Here is a 22,786-nt window from a genome sequence, read left to right on the forward strand (position 1 = left end):
ATTTTAAGTTCACTCCACACTGAATTAATATCTTTGAAAACGCAATCTAGGGTCTCGCATGGCCCATCCCATATGCCAAACACATCAATAAATCTGCGCTATACTTTGCCTATAGGCAGGTGCTGTTTTCATAGCATGTCAAACTCTTCTACAAATGCAGCCATATATGCATTTGCATGCAGGGAAGGAACCACCATCGCTATACCCAGTTTCTATAAATAAAAATCATCCCTGACCATTAACGTAGTTGTCAAAACCTTATCCAAAAACCCTTTTTGTTACACAGAATAGAGACTTATTAAACCCTATAATCCAATATTTCGTTCTACAGCAGAAAGGCCCTTCATGTACTTAATAGAGGTGTATAAGCTAACCACATATACTGCAACTAGCCAGCAATCCCGAGAGATGGAACCAATTTCCTTAATAACCTTTTAACAATTCTCGAGTGTCCAGTAGAAAAAAGTCTGTTTTCTAACAATGACGTAAAAGCCTTTCTCTAGGACTACCGACATTGGAGTAAACAGTCACTGAAGCCACTATCAGGCATCCCAGAGGGTTAATTAGTCTTGGGCGCCTTAAGAACAGGTGGCACTGGTGTTTCATGGGCTAGAAAGGTGGGCAATTTGTTAGTTTTTTCCTCATCAATAATGAACCTCTGATTATACTTGACAACTTCCTGTAATTTCGTTTTCGAATAATCTCCCTCTCTTAGATTAGGCTCACTCGTGCAGCCTGTTGAAACTGGCAGATTCATTGCAGACTCGTTTAATGAGAATTATTTGCGTTTCCTGTGTTTAAACCCTGAACGACAAGTTAACCTGCGAACAAGGATTTTTAATCCTGTGGAAACTGAATGACGAACGAGAAGCAAATTATTCTCATTTGTTCAGTCATTGGCTCATGTTTAGACTGAACAATTAACTTTTCCTTTTTTTTTTTTTTTAAAAACGATAATAGTTTTGTCTTAAAGCTCCTTAAGGCGGTCCATAATAACTAGGGAACCACCCTTATTTGATGGCTTTCTCATTAACCCTTTCAAATCCAATTTGTATCCTGATTGTCCTAGGGGGCTTACTCTTTTTCTGCCATTATACAACGGCGCTATATGCTGGCTAAAGCCAGTACTGCATGAGGTGACACGTTGGATAGGCTCCGACAGCAGAGAGGCTGGCAATATACAGTAAGAGAACCCCGACGGATGTCTTCCAACATTGGAGCTGTACAGCCTTAAATTATAATGTCTTTAGACAGACAGTGCATTGGAAAGGGTTAAATCTTTATCCTCCAATAGTAAACCTATGACTCTACATGCCATAGTGTTTATTTTTTTTTTTTTAAATCTTGTCAAACAATACGTGAGCCAAAAGAGACCTGTGACTGATTGGGAAAATAAGCCTTTGGACTCCTTCCCCTCCTCTTGTCACATATGTGCTCTGTTTGGAATATTAAAAAGCTTTCCATATTGCACTATTAAGACAAGGACTCTTGTTTTGTCTGAGAGCTGTCTTTTTGGAGGTCTCCAGGAGAGGGACCTCCCACAATAGTAATTCCTTTCTTCTAAATCTGTCTGCACCTTACCCTGTGAGCACCAGATAACTTTTCTTAAAGCCCCTGAGATATTTTAAGAAATCTATAATGACCCCCTGTGTCGATCTCCGATGAAGCAAGACTAAAAGAAAATTGTTAATGTATTGCTATTGAGCCCATCTAGCCTCCTTCAACTGCCATACCTTAGAACAACATGCAAGGTATTCAACAAATCCCATCTCGTACAGAATGACCTCTGTAATCTTCACCCTGGTCTCCTCAAAATGTCAGCAAAGCTGTATAAAGAACTCAGCAGTCCATAATCAATCTTTCTTCAGCATTGCTGATTATTAGGTTAGAGTGTCCTTGTGGACTCCTGTATGTGGGTGAAACTATCCAACGTATTAGTAAGCATAAATCGACTATTAGATTTGGAAATTTACTATTGCTGTTACCCTTTGATTTCCATGAAAAAACACACTACTGCACAGTTAAAGTTCTCAGTTATTGAATAGTTACATGTTGGAGTAACAGGTGGCAGTACTAATCTATTGTTATGCCGGGAGGCGGCTTGAATACACACACTGCAAACTTTGGAGCCAAGGGGTCTTACCAAAGTTTAAAAATCAAATAAGCCGAGTAATTTCATATTCCCTGTTTCCTTTTAGGTTAATCAGCAACACTGAAGAAGGATTATGGACTGCTGGGTTCTTTATATGGCTTTGATTATCTCATTTTGAGGACTCTCTTGTTTACTTGGGTTACCAGGGTGATTACTGATATTTTTTTTACGAAATGGAATTTGTTATAAATACCTTACATGTTATAATGTTTGACAGCTGAAGAAGGCCCCACGGGCCGAAACGTGTCTTGTGATACTGCGGTTATGCAATAAATCTAAAGAAGTGTGTATTAGGATTTACTTATATTGATGTTTAACCCCTTAGTGACGGAGCTTTTTTGCTTTTTTCCATTTTTGTTTTTTCCTACTCCCTTTTAAAAAATCGTAGCTCCTTAATTTATCCATCGATGTCGCTGTATGTGGGCTTGTTTTTTGCGGGATGAGTTGTAGTTTTCAATAGCACTATTTATTGTACCATATAATTTACTGAAAAACTTTTAAAAAATTCTTAGTGGAGAGAAATGGAAAAAAAAAACGACATTCCACCATCTTTCGGTGCGTCCTGTTTCTACAGCACACAAATTGCAACAAAAATGACCTGATATTTTTATTCTATGGGTCAGTATGATTGCTACGATACCAAACTTGTATAGCATTTTTTTTGCTGTAGTACTTTTTTTTTTTTTTTTTTTTTAAGATATTTAATTTTTTTCAATTATTTTCTGCGGTCATTTTGTGCGCGCAATACCTTTTTTATTTTTTCGTCGACGTAGTTGAGCAAGGGCTCATTTTTTGCGGGATGTCCAGAAGTTTCCGATAGTATCAATTTGGAATACATACAACTTTTTGATCGCTTTTTATTGCGTTTTTTCTGGGAGACAGGGTGACTAAACTGTATTTCTGGCGTTCGTCTGGAAAAAAAAAAAAAGATGTTCACCGTGTGGGAAAAATAATGCACTACTTTGATAGATCGGACTTTTACGGACGCGGCGATATCAAATACATATTTTTTATGATTTTTGATTTTTTTTTTTTTATAATGGATATGGCAAAAGGGGGGTGATTTTAAACTTTTATAACTTTTTTTTAACAATTAAAAAAACTTTATTGATTTTTTTTTACATTACTTTGAAGTCCCCCTGGGGGCTTTAACATGTGATGCTTTGATCGCTCCTGTAGTATGACGTAATGCTATAGCATTACGTCATATTGCTTTTTTACAGGCAGTCTTTCAAGCCACCCTGTGTGGATGGCTTGATAGGCAGTCTGCTAAGGCAGCCCTGGGGCCATTCATTAGGCCCCCGGCTGCCATGACACCCGCACGGCTCCCCCGATCTCACCGAGGGGGGGGAGCGTGCGGGACCCCCGAACAGCGTTCGGGGGATTTAAATGCCGCTGTCAGAATTGACCGGGGGATTTAAATGCCGCTGTCAGAATTGACCGCGGCATTTAAAGGGTTAATAGCCGCGATCGGCTGAGCGCAGCTATTGCCCGCGGGTGTCAGCTGTAATAAACAGCTGATGCCCGCGCTGTATGGAGGGAGATAGCGCCGCTACCTCCCTCCATACACGTCCTGCAACAACAGGACGTAGTTTTACGATAGGGCTGTCACTAAGGGGTTAACATTATATGAATGTCTTGGTATTACTCCTCTAAGGTGTAGCTACAGCGAGCACAGACATAATGGTCATATCCATGTCTGGATGCCAATCCGCTACAGAAGACACCCCTATTATAAATGGCATGTGGTAGGTGGGGACCCTGTTACAGACTTTTGCATTAGTTTCCAGGAGCTTTAAGTTACACATTTAGCACCATGGATTATTTGACTTTAAGGAATTGGTATCCTACTCTGCTAATGTTTTCAATTCCATTTTTCTTGGTTCTTCACAGATATAGAATAGATTAAAATAATAAACTTTATTTCACAAAATATTAAAAAAGGTGGGCTAACATAAAACACTAACGGACACAAACTAACAAGACAAACGTCAAGTGTCGACCCTTGCAAGGGGCTCGCTGATGGTTGCTAGTCCCTTAATATTGATTAGGGGATAGAGATCTAGCTTGGTGGTGATCCACACTTCGTAATGTTCACAAAGATTTTAGTAAAAAAGTTCCGAGCTCCAAAATAGAGCTGCCCAGCACTGTATAAGGATGTTGAGTGGTTGTGCAATACTTGTTGTTACTATATAGTATGTCAAGTCCTCTCTCAACAGTATATTGGTATTGAGTAGTTGTTTAGTACTGTAGTTTTTATAGGCCACTCATGCCGTAAATGCTCGCTGAGCGCTCGCCTGGTGGTGATCTATGTTCCGTGATGTTCTCGGTGATTGTAGTAATCGAGTACAGGGCTGCCGAGATAGAACTCATCAGCACTGTATATAGATGTTGAGTGACTGTGCACCACTACCGTTCCTATATAGTATATCGAGTATTCGCTCAACTGTATACATGGGGTTGAGTAGTTATTCAATACTATAGTTGTTAAATATTCATGCGCTGCATGCTTACTAAGTGCTCGACGCATTTCCCTGTCCTCATTTGGGACAGTTCATCAGGAGCGGGGCCCCGGATTACCCCAAAGTAGTGTTTAACAGTGATTGTGGATACCAGTTGCTAAGAACCAAGATTGGGACTTAGGGTATAGTCATACGCAAGCTAGAGTCATACCCTATAATGGGTATTCTGTAGCTCGGTCCTCTAGATACATCCACTCCTATTCACCACAGAATGCCACTTGAGTAATCAGTTTTCCCAAGTGGTGTCTTGAAGTATGCTCGCTAGAACATACCTATATGTCCATTAGGGAGACTCTTATAAAAAGTGTGGCGTTTAAGCGCTTCACCCAAACCGTTAGGTAGGTCCGCGCATCTAATTGCCCGTATGAAAATCAGAGTCCTCCCCCAGTCATTAGCTACCATAGGGGGTAACACGTATAGTACCAAAAACCCAGTATGGTCTTGGGGTGTAACGATATACGTGTAGTGGCACTCAAATGCACCGTGCTATAACAGGACTGTCAGTAGGACTAACTCGATTATTGCACCGTAGCACTTAACTGTAGGGACCATAGATCAAGGTCTCAAAGAGTGCAAGTGCTCATAGCCCCATTCAGTTAGACTCAAAAAATAGGGACGTTTCCCTGAGCAATGAAGTCAAGGCTAGTCTTACTAGAAAAAACCTATACTGAAGGCTAGTGTCCCACTCATTAAATATTTAACTGAATGGGGCTATGAGCACTTGCACTCTTTGAGACCTTGATCTATGGTCCCTACAGTTAAGTGCTACGGTGCAATAATCGAGTTAGTCCTACCGACTTTTTTGTTTATAGCACGGTGCATTTGAGTGCCGCTACATGTATATCGTTACACCCTAAGACCATACTGGGTTTTTGGTACTATACGTGTTACCCCCTATGGTAGCTAATGACTGGGGGAGGACTCTGATTCTCATACGGGCAATTAGATGCGCGGACCTACCTAACGGTTTGGGTGAAGCACTTGAACGCCACACTTTTTATAAGAGTCTCCCTAATGGACATATAGGTATGTTCTAGCGAGCATACTTCAAAACACCACTTGGGAAAACTGATTACTCAAGTGGCGTTCTGTGGTGAATAGTAGTGGATGTATCTAGAGGACCGAGCTACAGAATACCCATTATAGGGTATGACTCTAGCTTGCGTATGACTATACCCTAAGTCCCAATTTTGGTTCTTAGCAACTGGTATCCACAATCACTGTTAAACACTACTTTGGGGTAATCCGGGGCCCCGCTCCTGAAGAACTATCCCAAATGAGGACAGGGAAATGCGTCGAGCACTTAGTAAGCATGCAGCGCATGAATATTTAACAACTATAGTATTGAATAACTACTCAACCCCGTGTATACGGTTGAGCGAATACTCGATATACTATACAGTAACGGTAGTGGTGCACAGTCACTCAACATCTATATACAGTGCTGATGAGTTCTATCTCGGCAGCCCTGTACTCGATTACTACAATCACCGAGAACATCACGGAACATAGATCACCACCAGGCGAGCGCTCAGCGAGCATTTACGGCATGAGTGGCCTATAAAAACTACAGTACTAAACAACTACTCAATACCAATATACTGTTGAGAGAGGACTTGACATACTATATAGTAACAACAAGTATTGCACAACCACTCAACATCCTTATACAGTGCTGGGCAGCTCTATTTTGGAGCCCGGAACTTTTTTACTAAAATCTTTGTGAACATTACGAAGTGTGGATCACCACCAAGCTAGATCTCTATCCCCTAATCAATATTAAGGGACTAGCAACCATCAGCGACCCCCTTGCAAGGGTCGACACTTGATGTTTGTCTTGTTAGTTTGTGTCCGTTAGTGTTTTATGTTAGCCCACCTTTTTTTTTTTTTTTTTTCTTTTTTATTAAATGTTTTTATTTATCACCTCGGGGCAATCAGTTCCCCCGAGGTGATAAATAAAACAGAGATTGTTTGGGTTTTTCCATCACAGTTACATGAAAGTTCCTGACTTGTATTTTTCATAACTTTTTCTCAAAATTAAATAAAATAAACCAACATCATATGTGGGGTTGGGGGTAACGAGAATGTGGGTGGGAAAGACGGGGGTGTAGTAGACACGAGAGAGGGGGGGAAAGAGAAAGAAAGAAGGAAAAAAAAAAGATTTGTAATTTATAGGGTTATACGGGGAGGGGGGGGGGGGGGGACACACAAATAGCCCACCTTTTTTAATATTTTGTGAAATAAAGTTTATTATTTTAATCTATTTATATATCTGTGAAGGGCCTTCTACGTAATCTATAGATTTCTGCATACCACTGTGATTCCTCCCCCATTTTTCTTGGTTCAGTTGAATACAGAATGTAAGCATACATAATACATACAAGGTGTTCATATGCCATGTTTAGCTCACCAACCTGCTTGCTTGCTTGTTGCAGTGAACTGGTCCCTTCCTATGATTCTACTACGTTTGTCCTGGAAAACTTCAGGTATTCTTTTCTTCATTAACTGATGTAATTATTTTTCTGCATCTTTCAGCAGATTGTAAATGTCTCTTAAAATGTAAAATTGAAAAGAAATAGTCCAAAATATCAATGCCCTGGGATGTTTTTATTGACTAGGCTGCAAAACAAAAACTGCTCAATCTTCGACTGAGGCCTCATATCCACGGACACGAACGGTTTCCACCCGTGCCTGCAGCCATGGGGCCTAAAGACACTTTCTTACCTGTCCAGCTGCCGTGCGGGTCTTGTCCGTTGTTGTCGGATCTTCTTCCTTCTTCATGGAGTACGCGTCCGGGCTTTCTCGCAGATCTGCGGCACGGACACAGTGTCAGCTGCATCTGTGCTGTGGATCAGATGACTTCCATTGACTTCAGTGGAAGCCGTCCATGCAGGAATCCGCAAAAAATGAAGCCTAACACGTTTTATCTTCCTGTGCGTGCTATCCGCACGCCAAGAAAACATGACCTCTGCAGGTATTTAATTATCTGTAGATGCCCGATGAATGTCTGAGCATATTGAACTGCAGATCGTCACCTGCACGGATTCCGCAATTCAGTTTCGCCCGTGGACATAAGGCCTGCGTCTTGGAATCTGGAAATAACTTCAAATTTTCAATTCCCTGAAATGCCCACCTTCTACCTGTATGACAGCCTTGCATATTCTCTGCATGCAGTGGATCACCTTTTTTTAAAGGGAACCAGTCATCTATAAGCACCATAAACGTAAAGGGGTTGTCTCGCGGCAAACATCAAAATTCCCCCTGTCACCCCCCCCCCCTGGCATAAAATAGCATTTTAAAGCGGTTTTTAAACCGCTTGCTACTCACCGATGTGATGAAAGATGAACTTATAAAATTCTTCTCCCAAGATGGCCGCCGGTCCTTTCCCAGGGATGCACTGCGGTTTTCTCCCATGGTGCACCGCGTGTCTTCTCCCATGGTGCACCATGGGCTGTGTGTTCCATTGCCGATTCCAGCCTCCTGATGGGCTGGAATCTGCACATGTGATGGGGCGGAGCTACACGATGCGTAGAAGGGGGCGGAGCCAGAACGCCGCTCGTGCCCGAACCGTCCAGAAGGGAGAAGACCCTTCTGCGCAAGCGTGTCTAAAAAAGCAAGAAGACCCCGAAATTAGACGGCACCATGGAGACAAGGACGCCAGCAACGGAGCAGGTAAGTGAATAACTTCTGTATGGCTCATATTTAATGCACGATGTACATTACAAAGTGCATTAATATGGCCATACGGAAGTGTATAACCCCACTTGATTTCGTGAGACAACCCCTTTAGGTTTTTATGGCCTTTGTAGGACAGGGGCTAAGGAGTCCAGGAAATGTGCCTTTTATGCTTACCTGGCTCCCCGTTCCCTCGCTGTCTGCCCTGGAATTCAGCAGGCAGTCCATGTATTGGACTCATATCTGTCAATGTGTGTGATTATTTTTCCAGGGCTAATGGGCAATGGAGAGCCAGGTAAGCATAAAATACAATTCCCTGGACTCCTCAGCACCTGTCCTATAAACCCATAAACTTAGTTTATGGTGCTTATAGATGACGACAGCTTCCCTTGTAGGTTTTTCAGTCAAGTGGAATTCCCAAAGCGATTTTCTAAATTAGTCATTTCCAGTGGGAAACATAAGGTGTGTCCAAATTTCTGGAGGGTGTCGTACATGCAATTTTTTTTAACCTCCTTCTATTGACAATACAAAGAAACCTCCCTTTGCTTTCAAGCAGGATCTCACCGTGGTGTCGGCTACTGTCCCTTTATTTTGACTTTACATGCTGTTTTGTGTGATGTGTGTTTAAGCCCTATTAAACAAAAAACAAAGGCCAGCAAGGCTGGAACATTAAAGGAGATGTCCCGAGGCAGCAAGTGGGGTTATACAGTTCTGTATGGCCATAATAATGCACTTTGTAATATACATTGTGCATTAATTATGAGCCATACAGAAGTTATAAAAAGTTTTTTACTTACCTGCTCCGTTGCTAGCGTCCTCGTCTCCATGGTGCCGACTAATTTTTGGCCTCCGATGGCCAAATTAGCCGCACTTGCGCAGTCCGGGTCTTCTGCTGTTCTCTATGGGGCTCCGTGTAGCTCCGTGTAGCTCCGCCCCGTCACGTGCCGATTCCAGCCAATCAGGAGGCTGGAATCGGCAGTGGACCGCACAGAAGAGCTGCGGTCCACGAAGATAGAGGATCCCGGCGGCCATCTTCAGCGGTAAGTATTGAAGTCACCGGACCGCCGGGATTCAGGTAAGCGCTGTGCGGGTGGTTTTTTTAACCCCTGCATCGGGGTTGTCTCGCGCCGAACGGGGGGGGGGGTTTAAAAAAAAAAAAAACCCGTTTCGGCGCGGGACATCTCCTTTAAGCTCTAGAATCGTGTTTCTAAATAACTTACATTTCAGATTCTGTCTATAAATAGCCGATTCAGTTAGTTAGAGACAGAATCTGCTACACACATTATTTAGAAAAATGATTATTGTGGACAGTCCGACACTACAACAATTTTCCTATATAATTAGACGCATATTTTCATATCCTATGCATTAATTTAACAATGATGACTGCAAAAAAAGTATCTGACGTGCACATCAGTGTGTGTATGGAGCGGGCTCGGGAGCTGAGCCTGCTTTATACGTGGCAGGTCTTCGCCATCTTTAACTGTGGCTGTCCGTTGTCAGAGAGAACTCTAACCCTTTAAATGCCCCAATTGACGTCTGATTACTAGGTGCTGTCTGAGCAAGGGGGCTTCTGAAGGACTCAGTTTGCTATGGATTTCTGCCTATTAAGATGGGCCTGTGGTCTGTCTTAATAGAATGCCGGCAGAAATGCCATATTCTGCAATACTGAAGTATATGGTATAATTGAGCAAACAATCGCAAGTTCAAGTCCAGTAAAAAGTGAAAAAAAAGAATATGCTAAATCAAAAAAGGGCTGCAGCTGTAAAGGGTTAGACTGGTAAAGATACAAGAACACCATGGATGAAAATGGTAATTTCCACCATATCTATGTAGTTGCCTTGATTTACTTCTGTACCAGTTTTAGGCCTTCTGTCCATGGGCGCTATGTCACTGCATTATCCGCAGCGATAATCTGGCCGCGGATAACGCAGTGAACGCTTTTTGTAAACTTAACTATGGAAAGCGCAGCCCGACGTCCACGAGCGGAGAATCCTAGCAATTCTCCACCCGCAGGATTCAAATCGCGGCATGCTGCGATTTGCCGCAATTCTCTGCAGTGAGCCTATCTATCAGATAGGTTCACCACTGAGACCTGTCAGTTCTCCCCTGCTGCGGAATATTGCTAGCGATATAGGCCATAGACAGGCAGCCTTAAACTCGATTTTTAGCTTCTAATCGTTCAGATTGTAAACTATGATGGTATAGCCTTAAAATTTTGGTATCTTATAAATCCTGATGGCAATGAAATATAAGGTTTGCATCATAAAAAGAAACGTGCAGCTTTGTTACCGCATGTAACGATTTACAACTTTATTACTTTATCTTGCAAGTATATCTATCAACCTTATTACATTTTGAGCGCAGAAGTCATTATGATTTTCTAATGTTAAGAATGAATGCTAAAAATGCACAAAAATCGCAAGTTCATGCTTTGGGATGCGATTAAAAAGGAGGCCCCACAGGAAAACATGGGAGATGGAAAGAAAAAAAAATAGCAAAACGCAGAATGATAGAGCATGCCGCAATCTTTTATTTTTTTTCACACCACATCGAATGAGTGAAAACATCGCAAATGTGAAGGAAACCATTGAAAAGCATGGGTTTCAAAATTCTGTGTTTTTACTCACTCTCGCATCACATGAAAATCATGCGGAAAAGTGTGAAACCAGACTGAATCTGAGCACTCCAATCTCGACAATACTTTCGCTGCCGCTGTCAGTTCTCATTGCAGTACTTAAATATCCCAGCAGAGGGGGAGGGTGTCACCTCTGCCACATAAAAATGACTCACCTGCATGGAGATCACAGGCTGCTGTTCAGTTACCATGGCAGCCTGGGGCCTTGTAACCGTCCCCAGGCCTGCCATGGATGACGTCCTGTTATGACCTGCCTTTAAAAGTACAGTATACCGTAATACTAAAGTATTGAGGTATATTGTGCACTAAATCAAATGATCGCTAGCTCAAGTCTGAGGACAAAAAAAAAATTTACATTTAATTCATAAAAGATTAAGTTTGAAAAGCATGTTTTGGGTTTTTTGTTTTGTTTTTTTTTTTCTTTAACTTGTTGCATTTAGATAACAAAAAAAAAAAATATTCTCAGAATTGTGCAGTTTCTCCATCTCCAAGAGAAAACTGAATTAAAAGCAATCAAAAGTCATATGTACCTCAGCGTGCTATCAATAGAAACTAAAGGTCTCCTAACATAAAGCGAGCTGTTAAACATCACCACTAACTGAAACTTAAAAAGTACAGAAAAAAAAAACTACACAAATTTGGAATGCTGCAATCCTTTGTTTTTTACCGCACCGTGAATGCTGTGATAAATAAAAATCTTGTATAGCGCCAACGCTTTCAAGTAACTTATTTATTACCCCACCACCAAGCTTGGATACTCATTTTACCAACCTCGGAAGGATGGAAGGCTGAGTAAACCTTGAGCCGCCTACCTGAACCATCCAGGGATTGAATGAACTTGCAACCTTCAGGTCATGAGCGAGAGCTTGGGATTGCACTTCTGCTGCCATAACACACTGCGTCACACGAGGCTCTTAAAAACAAACCACGCACCCCCAATGTAAAATTGCATTTCTTTTCCCATTTCACCGGTCTTAGAAATTTTCAGTTTTCAAATGCAGTATGTGGTATGTTAAATAGTACAGCTCGCCCTGCAAAAACAAGCCCTCATGTGACTCACTGGAAAAAAGAAAATTCATAAGCTGTTAAAAGTGGAGATGGAAAAATCCAAACCAAATAAAAAGGCTGTAGCAGGAAGGGGTTAAACATAATTGGACTGTTTACTTTGGATTCCAAGGGTCAGCATATCTTAAATTTTCAGTCCTGCTTCACTTTAGTAATTGTTTTTCCTAGCATCTAATAGTCCATTTAGTCAGAAAGCTTTTGAAAATATTTTGGCATCTGAACTTGGTTGGTTGAGAATATAAAGTATGTGCATTAGGTTAATTGACCATCAGAAGCTTAAAAATATGACAAAAGGCAGAAAAATGAAAAATGTCCTTTTTAAAAATGTAAAGACCCTTTTGAGGAGAATTTTTTTTCACTTGTATTTTGGGCTGGCAATTTTTTTTGCCAACAATCAGGCATAATTAAAAATATTGCACAGCTTGTCTTGTTCTGCAATAACTGTTTTTATTATTTTTTTTTATACCAGGAATATAAAAGCAAAATTATCACTTTGAAAAGAGAACAAACTGGGCCAGTCTAATTCATCAGATATACGAGGGGCTGCTGATAAGTCTTTGGCTTTACCCAGAAAAACGAGATAGGAAGATGAAACTTTACATTTATTCCACATACTCTCCACTGATGTCAACACACTTCTTACATCGGTATTCCAAGTTCTGTAAGCCTGGCAAAAAGAAGGGTTTCGGTTGTGCCTCAAACCAGTCATCCGTAGCAGCCATGGCATTAGAAATGGTGTGAAATTTGGTACCCTTGAGGTGTTTCTTCAGGTTTGGAAACCATTTTGAAGGCAGTCCACTAGCAGCACGCCCTCGTTATCCCAGAACACAGACGCCATAACCTTAGTGGCTGATTTTTTGCACTCTGAACTTCTTTGGGCGAGGAGAACCACTGTGCCTCCACTCTTTTGACTGCTCCTAGGTTTCAGGGTCATATAAATAAATCCAGGTCTCATCCATAGTGACCAGTTGATCCAGGAAGCTCTTAGTCCGGAAACGCTGACAAATGGACCGGGAAGTTTTCACTTGCTTTTTTGATCTGTTGTCAAACGTTTGGGGACCCCTTTTGCAGATAGCTTCTTCATGTTCAAATGTTCATGGATAATGACACAAACACGTTCACCAGAAATCCCCATGATGGCCGATTTCAGCTAAAGGAATAGCAGACGATTCTCCAGTATGAGGTTGTGTACAGCATCAACGATCTCCGGAACAACAACCCCTCTCGGTCGTCCAGGACGTTCCTCATCATTGGTGGTGAAGTGGACCATTTTTAATTTGGAAACCCAGTTCTTAACTGTAGAATATGAAGGGCATCGATCCCCCAATGTCTGCGACATATCACCATGAATATCCTTCGCGAACTTTTGTGCAGAAACAAGAATTTTATCCCTCCTCTGCTCTTATTTGCTGTGAATATCGCCTTAGACTCCGCCATTTCATTTTCCCGCGTGACTAGATCACGGTTGCCATAAGCTACAAACACAACATTTTGAAAACCTATATTAGACACATAAGGCTTTCATGTGATGTAACATTCGTTACCATAGAAACAAAAAAGGAACACAAAGCCAAAGACTTATCAGCACCCGCTGTATCCAGTATTACTCCAAGACCTTGTTAACTTATGAGAGCAAAAAACAACCAACCAGGCAAGGACAATAAACCGTGTTTCCTATCAGCGTATATCGCCCCGTCGTTTTCCCGGTCGGCTGATATACGCTGTGATCTGATGCATTGGATTCCAATGCATGAGATCACATAGCCGTATTCTCGTGACGTAGAAGCGCTTAGCCAGCCAATATAGCGCCGGGCGTTTTTACGTCTGGCCCAAAAGATAGTTCTGGAACTACCTTTTGGACTGGAATACGTCGGCCGCTGCATGGGCTCCTATGGGAGCCAATGACAGTGGCCAGAGAAGGGAGGTGGGAGGGAGTTTAGCAGCTTGAGAAGGTGCCTCATTACAAGCAATACTATTTAGTGTTGCTTGTCGTGATTGGTCAGGCAATTAAATTCGGGCCTAATTTTGCTAAATCAGATCACCCGCAATCCAATTTTTAGAAACAAATCGCCAAAATAGTGTGTCTCTGCTTTCAGCAGAAAAGACAGGTGTGTTTATAGCGCTGCTGCTTTACAGTGCTGGAGTTTTAGGTTTAAATTTGAACCTGGGACCCCCACCACTGCTAACAGGTCCACCACCCACACTGTTGTTCAAGGAGGTCAAATTAGAGAAACTGATTTTCGCATCTCCATCAAAGGAGAGAGGCTGTAGGGAATATTTTTCTTTAAAGTCACCGGGACCCTGTACCATCGGGTGATCACTTTTATAGACCACTTTCTGGTACCTGGGAAATATTGCTGTCCCATGGCTTAATATTAGGAGTCCAGCTCTGTTCTAATTTCACAAAGTAATCGAAGTCTCTTTTTTACATTTCAATAAATACAGGAGTGATGAGGACTCGGGGAATGCTTACAAATGCTATATGAGAGTTAATCATTTAACCCGCCGCTTGGCTACATGAAAGCACAGAATGCTCAAGATTTACTACCGCAAATGCAACATCTTGATACCTCACATAAACCTAAGCCCCGGTGGCCAGACTGACAGAACTCTCCTTCCTAAGGAAACGTTTGTTTCTTGGAAATAGCTGGGGCTAAGGTAGTATTTACTTAGCCGTTAGCGATATCGGTCAGTGAAAATCTGCCCACTTTTCTTGCTATTTCCCTGCGATTTTTGGCGCATGTCTAATGCGTTTTACCGTTAAGTGTGTCTTGTATCAGATTTAATTGTTTCATGCGTGTGAAAAAAAAATCTGAAGTGGTTTCAATAGTAGAATAAGAAAAACGCATGGCATTTCAGTGCCATGTGGTGTTTTCATTCTCCCATAGGAAAAGTGGGCTGTTCATTAACAAGAATCTCCCAAAAAATAGGACCTCATGTGATTTTGATCAGTGTTTTACAGACGACATGTATGAGAGTGGCCTTAGACTACAGTTATATGTAGAGGCTAAAGACAAGTTTGTGAGCAAGATCTTTATCAAACGAAGGATTATTTTCGTATATAATTTATGTAGATTTTTTTTATTTTTTCTCTCTAGCACTCTACGCCAGCGTGCTGACCCTGTGTACAGTCCTCCTTTACAAGTATCAGGTCTGTGCTGGAGACTAAAGGTTTATCCGGTGAGTTAACGATTCTGCACCCTAGCACAAGTAAATTCCAAATTTCACTCTGAAAGAGACCACCAGCCCCAATTGCAAATTGCTTTACATGGCCACTGGACATTAAAATAACGGTGTAACTATAACATACAATGAAACCGATATGCATTCCTTTTCACTGAATTCAAGGGGGTCTGGGAGACTCTTATCTTCTGTCTGCCTTTCCAGCACCATGCACGGCTATAGAAAGGTTTCGTTTAACCCCTTTACTACTTATACTAGCATCATGCTATAGCTTTCTAGTCTACAATTCAATAAAAGAACAATTAACTGATACATTAATCTACAGTTTTCTTAACAATTTTGACAAAATATTTGTGCAGTCGCCGTCTACAAACTGGCTGAGTAGACTGTGTGTTAAAGCTGCTCAGGTAGACTTGATTGGTGAAAGCAGCTCTTAATGTCCCTCCCCAGCAAGTTCTGCTCCTATGCTGTGTAAATATTTTAAAAAAATTCCCATTGAACGCAACTTGGATGTTGACTAGACTGGCATAAACATTGAGTGCATTTACATGTAGTTGAAGGGGGATAAAAAGATATTTTTGAGCCATTTTATTAAAAGTAGATATTTTTAGCTGGATAGATACTCCCCTGATGTACTTAGCCATGTGTTGTCCTAACCTTTGTAGCAGTTACTGTAAACTATATATAACAGAATATTTCACAGAATTCTTTCTCTAATTGCTGAGTTCTACACTTTGCGTTGCTTTTAAAGGATGGAAATGGAGTTGTCAGGGGCTACTATTTATCGGTCTTCCTTGAACTTTCCGCTGGTCTTCCAGAAACCTCAAAGTATGTGTTCCTCTTCTATATATATATTTTTTAAATGTGGCACATGGTCTATCCACACGATCAGTTATCAATTTATAATAAAATATGGTTGATTTTAAAATGTATTTCAAAACGCCTAAACAGAAAAAGGTTGAAAAGGTCTATATTTCTCAAATCACCCTCCATAACGGCACCACAGGAGTCAACTCCCTAGCCCTATTAGGGACAGGAAACTCAAGAGGTTAAATACACCCCCCACCCCTCCACCCAGTGCCTTTTTTTTTTCTCTTTCCCCTGTCTCTACGGGCACAGAGCAGGTCAGGTCCAGCTGGTGGCTGCAGTTGGAATTACATTGTGCCAGGTAGCAGGGGAACGTTCACTTGATTCCTTCCCATAAAAGCTATTCCTGTCTCCCAGTAATTCAGGACTTTCACTTAAGTGGAAGTGGTGGTGGTGGTGGCTTGGTCCTCCTGCAGCTTCTGTGTTTGCTGTTCTGGGCAAATGTTTACTTGGGCATGTATCGCGAGAGCCCACCAACTTCACAGAGGGAGCGCTCTACCTCTGTAAACCCTTCCCATGCCGCGATCTACATAGATCGCGGCAGGGAAGAGGTTAACAGCAGCGGGCGCATCTCTGATGCACCCCTGCTGTTGCGGCGAGAGGCCGGCTATCGCTAACAGCTGGCCCCCGCTGCCGGATGGCGCAAGATCGCTCGTGATCTCGCGCTATCCCCAGGACGTAAGTTTACGCCCTGTTGCGGGAAGTACCCTACTGCCAAATATAGTAGGAGCAAAGTAACTAACTCCATTTACAGTAAACTCTGGAGTTTAGAAGTTGGTCTGGTAATATTCCTCCAGATACTTTTCAAGCCAGAGGGTTTGTAAAAGTCTCAGTTTCCTAAAAGTACGGGTCTCGGCTTACTTACAGTGGTGTTCACAGATGTACCAGTGGATCTAAAGGTTGCTTAAAGCGGTAAACTGGATTAACCTGAGAATCTCAAATTCACTTCTACCCTGGGACTTAAATTTAAGTAATGAAAAGTTTGACGTTTTTTTCCGTTTAAACCATAATTGGAGACCAACTTAAAGTTCTCATTTGCGACTACTGCTTGCTTAGTTGCTAGAGCTAGCGTTGGAAAATGCAAGCACTCTTAGGGCTTTCACAAGGGCATAGGTGTTTTTACATTTTCTCGCCAGCACTGTAAAATCGCGTGAAAGGACATCTTTCCGTATATGTGCAATTGGCATTTTCACGCCTATTCACACAATAGTGAGCTGTTTTTAGCAAAAAAAATACGTTGCATCCTGGAAAACCCTTGCTTGGCTTGCATCCTCTGACTTTTCTAATGCCTACATAGAGGCACCTATAAGTTTTTTTGTTTCGTTTTGTTTTGTTTTTTTAACCCCCCTCTCAGCGTTGGGTGCTGCGAAAATGCCTCCCCTTCCTTTTCCTCTGCTCCCATAGGAATCTATTGGACCCGTCGACGTATATTGGCCAAACGATTCTTCCAGAACTCTGTTTGCCCAACATATATGCATCGGTGTATATTTCGGTCACGTATATTCTATTTTTCACAGTTCAATGTTTTAATGCGCCGTGTATTCGCCCATGTGAACAGATGCATTGAAAACTATTGGCTCAGATGGTCGCATATATCGGCCAGGCTTAAAATTGCTGATGTTTATGCGCTCGTGTGAAAGAGCCCTAAGTAAGAGAACCATGTTCCACATAGTTTAATGATCGGATAATCCTATGTCTTTGCCCTTCCTTCTACCCAAAAGTAGTTTCTGAATTCTACATAAGTCAGGATATAATTTTACCATCCTTCTGCCCAAACCCGAAAAACTCCAAAGAGGAGGAATTGCGTATTGCAAATTTAAGTTTATTCCTCAGGTGTCTGATGTTTCTAGCTCTCTTTAAGACTGCTCTTCTAACGTCTATACAATATTAGGGGCCCAACAAAGGGAAGATTATTTCTAAATCTACTCTAGCAAACTGGATAAATTAAAGCATGTGAAATCCAGGGTGTGGAATCGAGGTAAAAGTTAAGATCTGTGCATTCTGACACCCTGGGCTGAAAGGGCCAATGCGTCCATAGAACAGATTTGTAAGGCTGCAACTTGGTCATCAGTCCACACTTTTTTTTTTTCTCCAAACACTATAGACTTTTTAGTTTTGTTCCAATAGAAACTTGAAATTCAGAAGAAAAGTTCTTCAAGCCATAGTCTTCCCCACCCACCTAATATTTATTTGGCATTTTTCTTGTGGTGCAGTCATGGAGGGTGACTTGAGAAGATAGAAAACAAATTACCTGTAACTACTTATTCTAAGAATCCCTCCACAACCGCACGCTTGCTTCCCATCCTCTCATGGCGAGTGTAAGTAAAATCCGTTACGCAGCTATGCTGGGCGGTTATTTGAAAATGCAGTGAGGATGGGATGTGGGACGCGGCTATTTAACCTCATGTGTTTCCTTTCCCTAATAGGGCTATGGAGTTAACTTCTGTGGTGCTGTCATTGAGGGCCTCCTACAACCCAAATGCCGTTAACTACAATTCTATTTCTAGAAACAAATTGATTCCCCAGAGGCCTTTTTCTGTAGCAAATTTTCCAAAAGCTGCTCTTCAGCATGAACATAGTCACCGGAGCAATGGGAGTATGGCTCTTGTCAGTTGGTGCTGTGTAATTCATCTCTTCACTTGCAAAGTTGTTCATCCTTTTGACGACTCCAAGTGTTTCGAGGGTGGTGAAAATGGCAACCTCTTTTAATTAACTAACCTGACCCCTCAGGTGGTTGTGTAGCTTGATTTTAATAGTTTTTCCATTCTAATCATCAGATATCTTATTGTATTTGATCTCTGGCAGGTATGAGTATCGTGTGGAAATGGTGCATCAGTCTTCCAATGATCCTGCTAAAAACATCATTAGAGAGTTCGCATCTGATTTTGAAGTAGGAGAGTGTTGGGGATATAACCGTTTCTTTCGCCTGGATTTGCTTGCTAACGAAGGCTATCTGAACCGTGCAAATGACACTGTCATTTTAAGGTGTGTGTAACTTGCATTTACTTCTCTCTAAAGAAAAATACATGCTTGAGACTATTAACAAAATTGCTTGAACACATAGAACACTTGAAGTCACTTTACCCTTCACCTCAAATAAAAAGTAGTCCGGACTAGCCCTTTTGCTGCTCTGCATTGATAACTTCCCACTGAATTTCACAACTGTCACATGCCATGTTCACCATGCTTCGCGTCTTACATTAGCGCGAAACTGGAAAAACAATAGCATATCTTCCATAGAAGATATCAATCCAATGAAAAAGAGAAGAGCAGCACTCCAGAGAATAAAATCCCTTTGGTATCTTTATTGTGCCCATAAGACATGACCAACGTTTCGACCCTGCTCCAACGGGTCTTTGTCAAGTTCTTGACAACTTGACAAAGACCCGTTGGAGCAGGGTCGAAACGTTGGTCATGTCTTATGGGCACAATAAAGATACCAAAGTGATTTTATTCCCTGGAGTGCTGCTCTTCTCTTTTTCATTGGATTGACATACTTTTGATCCAGGGATCCAGGATCGTGACGAGCGTGCACCACTTATGTGAGGATATCCTTCCTTACAAGCTAAGGTGAAGCGTGTGCTGTGACTAATTGACTATTTGTGATTTCCATAGAAGATAGCATACTAATAGTTTCAATCAACTGTCTATATGAAAAAATGCTAGCAATACAAGGTGGAGAACTAGACCATTATCCTCCAATTTAAAAACTTAACTGTACCCCCTTAGACCCCCTCGATCATCCGAACATTGCAGGTAACAGATAAATTTATGCAACAAATCTGTATATACAGACCGTATGCTGAATAAGAATGTATAGTCTATCCTTCGTAATTTAATTCTGATGTCCGCAACTACAAAATATACCTGTATGTTATGTTATTGAAACTACCAATAAAAATCATTGAAAAAGAAAACCTAGAACACTATTGCAGTATCCTGTACAAGCAATCAGAAGATTGCAAGTTCAAGTCACTCAATGGGGATGAAAATTTTTTAATAGTTCAAATTTTTTTAATCCTCAAAAAAAAGTTCAGAAATCTTTTTTTTCTAATGTATGCAAAAGAATAGACATAATTGGTGCTGCTGCTTCCATAAAAGTCCAAGCTACTTTCCCGCAATGGTGAATTGCACGGTGAATGTATGAACAAACGAAAAAATGCCAGAATTTGAATTTTTTGAATACCCTGTTGCCAGAAAAAGGGAGGGGGGGGGGGGGGGGGGGGAGACCAAACAGATATAGACAAAACAACGGTGCCAATAAACACGGCGCTGTGTGAAGGCTTGTTTTTGCAGTCAGCTGCAATCAGCAGAAAAATGTTAAAAATTACTTTGTCACCATATGCTGATACTCATAACTTTTCAGTAAAGGGCTTTTTAGTTTCTTTTTTAGAATGTAAAACCTTATATATTTTTTTTTTTTTAGCATTGGTATTGCCGTAATCATACTGACCTACAGAATAAATTGAACATATCCTTTTTACTGCATTGTGCATGTTGCAAAAAGAAAAACCCAAAAACGGGGCGCAATTGTGTATTTTTTTTTTCTATTTCAGCCAACTTAAAATGTTTTAAGTTATAGTATATTTCATGGTACGTTAAATAGTCGAATTGAAAAAGAACTTGTCCTACGAAAAACAAGCCCTCATATGGCTAGAAGAAATGAAAAATAAAAGTTATGTATCTTAAAAGGTGGAAATGAAAAAAACGACAACTGAAAATTGTCAGGTCTTCAATGGGTTAAAATGGTGTGCAAGAAACATACATGATCTGGTGTCCGCATACCTTTCGCCATGTACTGGGTTGCTTCTGCTTGTCTGTTTTCTCCCCTCCCCCCCCCCCCCCCCCCCCTCCCCCATCCTTTATATGCCATTATTCTATATGAAGCTCAGTACAAACTTACCTGTCCACCGCTGCCGTGTCCACGCGGGGATGAAGAACACATCTGCTGCATTCGGCAGATGTTTCCTTCATCCCAGGTGGAAAAAGAATTCCCTGCTGCACCTGCCACATCTGTGACAGATGCAGCAAAGGAATTCTAAATCCCTGTGGTAATGAAGAACACATCTGCTGCATGCGTCAGATGTGTTCTTCATCCCCGCGGGGAATAAAGAATTCCCTGCTGCACCTGCCACATCTGTGACAGATGCAGCAAAGGAATTCTTTATCCCTGCAGTAATTGTTTTTTCTGGAAAGGGCTTTAAATAGACGCCCTTCCCTGAAAAACAAGAAAAAATGGTGATTAAAAATACAAAAAAAAATTCTATACTTTCCTTTCTTCAGCCGCATCCAGCCAGCTCTTCTCCTCCTGCACTACTGTGAGGAGTATTTAGCAGGCGGGGATTTAAAATCCCGTCCTGCTGAATGGGCTGCCTCTGGTCACAGTGCTCAGCCAATCAGAGGCAGCTCTCAGCTATTGAATGACAGCTGAGAGCTGCCTCTGATTGGTCCCAGCACTCAGTCAATCAGACAGCACGCACTTATTCATGAATTCATGAGTGCATGTGGCAGATGTGTTCTTCATCCCCGCGAGGACACAGCAGCGGCAGACAGGTAAGTTTTAGTCTTTTTTGTATAGGCTGTATATATCTTAGCAGACTGTTTATATGTAGTCCAAGAGGCAGTTTTTTTCCCCCCCAGTCTATCAGTGGGTCTGTGAGGGCAACACGGGGAATTGATGTCCCAAATCCCAGAAGAAAGGTAAACTGTTAGCGAAAAGTTTATATGGAAACAATGATGCCTTGTGTTCACTTACTGAATGTGTAGCAGGGAGCTAATATATTATGTGCTAAAAATAAACCATGTGGTTTCCTTGTAAATAGATTGTTTTTTTCCCAATCCTGACTATTCTCTGTACTGCCTACCTGGGTCACACTAACGGCTGCTTCAGGGTCAGCAGTGGAAATAGTTATTTTGCATTATCTGAAATGTTTGACCTTTTTAAAAATGAACATTTTACCTCTATATGCTAAAATTATTTGTGTGATTTTTAAAAATAGAATTATTGTATTCCTTGCTTGTCAAGATTCCAGGTTCGCTCTCCTACGTTTTTCCAGAAGAGTCGCGACCAGCACTGGTACATCTCTCAGCTAGAGGCAGCACAAACTAGTTATGTGCAACAGATAAACAACTTGAAAGAAGTAAGTAAGATTGGTTGTCTGCTCTGTTTAGTATAGTAGACTGTCAAAGGAAAGTTAGGGCAGGAACTTAGTCATACATATGCAGTACACACATAAGAAATAAGTGCACATACACTTGATACAGTTGGTGCTCTCATTATAAAGTACATACCTGGTTTCCCTTAAAATAGGCTATACCCTGAAAATAAGCCCTAGCACGATTTTTGAGGATACTTTATAAGCCCTACTCCAAAATTGAGCCCTAGTAACGCTCAATAAAAAAGACAATACAAATAGTGTCCAGGCAGCTGTACGTGTAAAAAAGTAAAATCTTTTGTAACAAAAATTAATATAAGACATGGTCTTATTTTTGGGGAAACGGGTAATCCTTTTGTATGCCAGGTGTATGTGGAGTGGTACAAATAATGCCACAGTAAAGTATAAAATTAAACTTCATGTAAACTGCCTTATATTGGCATTTTAAGGCATCAGACTTACCGGGAGCAGGGAGGTTCTAAATTTCCTGGGCCATGCGGAATTCTGCACATGCGCCTGACATTTAGAC

General features: G+C 41.3%; 1 protein-coding gene across 3 annotated transcripts in view; it reads left to right on the plus strand.

Annotated features, from left to right (window-relative positions):
• TRIM37 (tripartite motif containing 37) overlaps nt 1-22,786 on the plus strand; it is a 97,893-nt gene that overhangs the window by 35,833 nt on the left and 39,274 nt on the right. For 2 of the 3 annotated variants that reach the window (XM_066575822.1, XM_066575832.1), the window contains exons 10-14: nt 7,110-7,160; nt 15,151-15,232; nt 15,987-16,063; nt 18,908-19,087; nt 22,128-22,242. In XM_066575822.1, the coding sequence (XP_066431919.1) occupies nt 7,110-7,160; nt 15,151-15,232; nt 15,987-16,063; nt 18,908-19,087; nt 22,128-22,242 (505 nt within the window). The remainder of the gene's footprint in view (nt 1-7,109; nt 7,161-15,150; nt 15,233-15,986; nt 16,064-18,907; nt 19,088-22,127; nt 22,243-22,786) is intronic. The other variant, XM_066575841.1, reaches the window with a different exon arrangement.

The sequence above is a fragment of the Eleutherodactylus coqui genome, chromosome 1 (assembly GCF_035609145.1).
Source record: "Eleutherodactylus coqui strain aEleCoq1 chromosome 1, aEleCoq1.hap1, whole genome shotgun sequence".
Classification (NCBI taxonomy): domain Eukaryota; kingdom Metazoa; phylum Chordata; class Amphibia; order Anura; family Eleutherodactylidae; genus Eleutherodactylus; species Eleutherodactylus coqui.